Source organism: Nanorana parkeri, unplaced genomic scaffold (assembly GCF_000935625.1).
Source record: "Nanorana parkeri isolate BGI_ZX_2015 unplaced genomic scaffold, ASM93562v1 scaffold4, whole genome shotgun sequence".
Classification (NCBI taxonomy): domain Eukaryota; kingdom Metazoa; phylum Chordata; class Amphibia; order Anura; family Dicroglossidae; genus Nanorana; species Nanorana parkeri.
The window spans coordinates 4,459,641-4,464,204 of NW_017306272.1; the positions used below are offsets into that span (position 1 = coordinate 4,459,641).

Consider the following 4,564-nt stretch of genomic DNA (forward strand, 5'->3'; position numbering starts at 1 on the left):
TTGCTCCTAGAGTTTTGTTTTTTTTTTTTTTGCGATTAGACAGTTCACATCATGGCAAGCACAGCATATAGTTCTCTGAGTGGCTGTTTACCGATCTAAGGTGATGCCAATATTAATATTTACACAAGCGACATAGTTAATACTTCTTTGCAGTCAGCTGGTGCTTTGTCAATAGAGTTTAAGCTGCTATAGGTGTGTTTGCAAGCATGATCTGTCCAAGTTCTGCCTTTACACCTTTATGAAGGAATCACAGCTGCTCTAGCTAAACTGTGCTTTACCACAGGGGGGTCGCCTTACCCATACCTGGTAATGTATATAGGTTAGTATGAAAACCTGTGATTGCAATATAAAACCCAGGGGTCAATGGTTAATCCTTATATATGGTATAGCTCTCAGGATTGCAGTGTGGTAATCATATTACTAATTTACAATAAACTTCACTACAATTGTATACAGGCAATGTCCTACCTTTGCCATTTCCCCAAATGGCTGGCTACAGGGTGCCCTATAGGTAAGACCTATACATTAGCTGTCATTTAGACTGCCAAGCACTCCCTTGTGATGAGCAGAGCACAGATAAGCAGTCTAGACGCCAGCCTTTTGGGCATGTAGCAGGATTACAGATGATTTAAGTACATACTACATATAGGATTACATACAGTATTACATTGCAGAGAGGCTTCCTCCAGTTGAGTACCATAGTCCTACGTGTGAGGGACACAGCTGATGAGTCAGAGACGAGCTTTACAGATCTTAGTCAGTTCTGCCTATTACTATAGGATCTAGTTCATAGCATTATGTATAGTATTGATCCCTTTTTTGCTGTCCTCTGTATTTCTGGCAGCGATTTTAGTCTGATGATCTTACAGCTCCAGTTAAGTATATAAGGCTTGACTAGCAAAGCATTTATCATCCTTGTGTTTCCTTATCCGGGATCCAGGGCAGGGCTGGGATTGGCTGGGATTGTCACGTGGGTTGCTAACTTTGCACACTTGACAGGCAGTAGGAGGGTTTAGTGGAGAAGAGAAAAACGACAACGCGAGAAAAATTAGTATTTTTTTGTTGCACTTCCACAAATTAATGGCCATGAGTTCGTTTTTGATAAACTCCAACTACATCGAGCCCAAATTCCCACCCTGCGAGGAGTATGGCCAAAATAACTACTTGCACAACCAGTCTCCTGAATACTACGAGCGGCCGAGGGAACCCGGGTTCGAGGCTCCTCCCGAAGCTCTTTACCAGGGTCCGGCCAGCTTTCCTGAAGCCAACTATGGATACAGCCACCTCACACCAAGCCATGACGCCGGGGTCACCCAGGATGGGCTACCTGGGAAAGGACATAGCCAGTCTCAGCAACTTCTCCAAAGCCACGTCCTCAGACAGCCACCCCAGCTCTGTGAGCCTATAGGAGTGTCCAATGACAGCATCCATACTGAGAAGAATGCTGCTGCTGCTGCTGCTGCTGGGGTGAAATGCAAAGAGCCCGTGGTATACCCCTGGATGAAGAAAATCCATTGCAACATAGGTAAGTCTCTGCTCAAGATCAGTAGCATGCAGCACCAGGTCACTTGGGTTGCCTTCTGGCCAAAGGAAAGGGAAAGCTCTCCTTTCAGGAGCTGTGCCTCTTAACTTGAGGATTTATTGGAGTCAGTCTGTTTAGAAAGTAATTACAGATCCCATAAATGTAATTGTCCTGCTATTGACTCTGGGCCATACGCCATTGATGCTTTTCTCTCCCCCAGTCCCCCATCACCATATTTTATGGCATTCCGTTGTTTGGTGCATTGTCAGTAGCCTGAGAACTTTTTTTTTTTCTTTATATTTTCTATCTTATCTGAACAATGGTGCCAAGTCATTATCTAATGATTATGTTCCATTGCTTTTCTCTCTGTGTGCTCAGTTAATCCAAATTACACTGGAGGGGAACCCAAAAGGTCTCGAACTGCCTACACCAGACAACAAGTATTAGAGCTGGAAAAGGAGTTCCACTTTAACCGTTACCTTACCAGACGCCGGCGAATAGAGATAGCACACACGTTATGCCTATCCGAACGTCAGGTCAAGATCTGGTTCCAGAACAGGAGGATGAAGTGGAAGAAAGACCACAAACTGCCCAACACTAAGATGCGCTCAGCAAACCCATCAGCCTCAAGCCAGCAGTCAAAAGTACAGGGTCATCATCAGCACACAGATGGGTCAACAACCCCATTACTATAAGTCTTACTTGTGCTGCTTCAGTGGCTGCTGGTAATCATTTGGACCAAATGACTATGGGGAAAAAAACAAATAAAACAAACCTACTTACTATTGCTGGATACAAAAGTCCTTGACCAAACCAGGACAGTGTATACATATGACCAAGGATTTCCATGGAGACTTTTTTGTTGTTGTTCTATTTAAGTATTTGACTGTATACTTATAAAATAGCTATGGGGTATATGTGTATATGAATATTTGCATAGTTCAGTGTCTACATGAGTAGCAAACTATTTTATATACAAGATACATATGCCACAGATGCATTTATGGGATAGTACGTGGTATAAAGGTATGGACCATCCATTGTATTATTACACATATACATATAGCTTGTGGGTATTTAAGAAAACCAAACGTTTTTTTAATATTTTATTTAATGGCCTCCAAAGATTGAGGAAATGAAATTAGCAGGGTTTGTAAATACTGGCAAAACAAATAACATTTCTGTAGGCACAAGAAATAACTGTTTTCCTGCTTAGATCGTTGCTTGTGGACAGTGTGTGTTTGACACTTTCGTTGTTGTTAGCATTACTCTTGAAGGCCTTTGATCGCCTCGAAGGAGATGAGAGGGTGTAGATACAGTATACGTACTATATATATTGTGGATGTTGTGCTGTATTGTTGTGGTGCTGACCTCGAAGTTTCTTCTGTGAAAATTAAAGTTATCAAAAGCATTCCATGTTTCCTAAACGTACTTGCTGCAATACAACTATGTGCAAGTGCACATATGTTCCCACAGTACATGCAATGGTTTATGTGCACATACATACGAGTCTAATGCAGCTCTGGGTGTGTAGAAGATATAATAAGCTTTATTGCCACCAAACTATGATCCTTCCTGGATTTGGGGGTTTTGATTAAACGTTTGAATATATTTATGAAGCCTGCCATAGGAAATGTGTATTTATGTATTTTCTGTATTTATATGCAGCCATTTGCATGTGATATAAGCCTCGCAATTACATGACTTATGTGCTTTATGATTCTCCGGCCCAACTCCTTTCACTTTTATGGTAAGAACTACAGAACTAGATTACTGTTACTGTTTACACTGACTAGTATATGCAGTTGTTACCTGTTTTAATAGTGGAATATTTTAAATCTCAGGCATAAGAAAACAGTATTGTTGTATCATATTAACAATCAGAAACTGATCATGACGCATTTGTATCTCGCCAGACATTCTCAAGGACTTGAAATGGAAAAGTAAAGCCTATGCTCAGGATATGATAGTAATTCGAAAAATGGAGGTATCTCTGCAGGGTCACTCTGTCAGACAATTAAACATGTCTCTCCAAAAGACTGAGGCTGGATGTGAAAGAACGGGGCCATCTCCTGTGTCTTTTTGCATAAGGTATTTTCTTTATTTATTAATGTATTTATTTGCACTGTCAAAAAAAGCATACATTTCAGGAGCAATGACATGTACTTTGTTTTATCAGTGCTTTTCACAAATCCATTGAGCCCTCCTTAAAGCAATACTTGTATCTCTCTTGATCACTGGCTGCATTATGCTGCATCTCAAATGATAGCAGGATTCAATTCCTAAAATGTTCTCATAGTAATTCTAAAATTGTTTGTCGATTACAGTTGAAATTAAAGATGTTTTATTTGTTTTGTGCTTAGAAATTGGATACACCAGAAAAGAAAGAGATAGCAGATAGCTCTAGGGGAGAGTTTTATTGCTCTGGCTGTGTGATTGGTTTTCTTTTAGTTGAATGGCACAAAATGGGACACGGGTTCACTGGGTATTATTAATGTGGCAGGATGAAAGGTGGAGAATTCTCCTCATACAATGGAGCTTTGCAGCCAGGAGCTCTTTACTAATGTATGCAGAATCACCATTTATAACAAGGAATATTTTACCCCAGATGTTCAAGTAGATTTCATTATATTGTATACTGGGTCCATGGTTTTCACATGTTATTGGTAGAACAATATGCTGAAATTTGGTTAGATGTTACATATATCTTCCCTCCTCCTTTCTAATCCTCTTTTTTAATATCTCTGTTTCACCACAAACCTCTCTCTCCCCCACCCTCACTCTCTCTTTCCTTCTCTCCCTGTCTTAGGGATTGGGTTGCTAAAGGAGTAATTATTACATTGTCTGTGCTTATAAACTTGTATCAGGCCTTTCAGAATGTGGAGTGTGTACCTAGCTAAAATATTGTCTTCCCAAGTATATACAAACTGAATAGGTTTTGCTCCAATTACAAGAGTTCAGGGATTTTTTAAACTCCCCATAACTTGATTTTGTATTTTAAATAAACACAGTCTATCATAGTAAGTACTTATTAATAATGAC

At 40.1% G+C, this 4,564-nt stretch overlaps 2 protein-coding genes across 2 annotated transcripts in view; both read left to right on the forward strand.

Annotated features, from left to right (window-relative positions):
- Positions 1-4,564, forward strand: part of HOXA3 (homeobox A3) — a 44,900-nt gene that overhangs the window by 16,389 nt on the left and 23,947 nt on the right. Inside the window, exon 2 of the mRNA XM_018576203.1 lies at positions 3,439-3,613. The gene's annotated coding sequence lies outside the window, so the exon portion shown is untranslated. The remainder of the gene's footprint in view (positions 1-3,438; positions 3,614-4,564) is intronic.
- Positions 962-2,658, forward strand: HOXA4 (homeobox A4). Its single transcript, XM_018576232.1, has 2 exons — positions 962-1,525; positions 1,901-2,658. The coding sequence occupies exons 1-2, from the start codon at positions 1,081-1,083 to the stop codon at positions 2,215-2,217; spliced, it is 762 nt and encodes a 253-aa protein (XP_018431734.1). The 5' UTR covers positions 962-1,080; the 3' UTR covers positions 2,218-2,658.

What these genes read in the sequence shown, in the direction of transcription:
- HOXA4 (XM_018576232.1), top strand. Translation starts at nt 1,081, where the DNA reads ATGGCCATGAGTTCGTTTTTGATAAACTCCAACTACATCGAGCCCAAA. An exon ending in GAAAATCCATTGCAACATAG is followed by an intron (nt 1,526 to 1,900) that starts GTAAGTCTCTGC and finishes CTGTGTGCTCAG; the next exon opens with TTAATCCAAATTACACTGGA.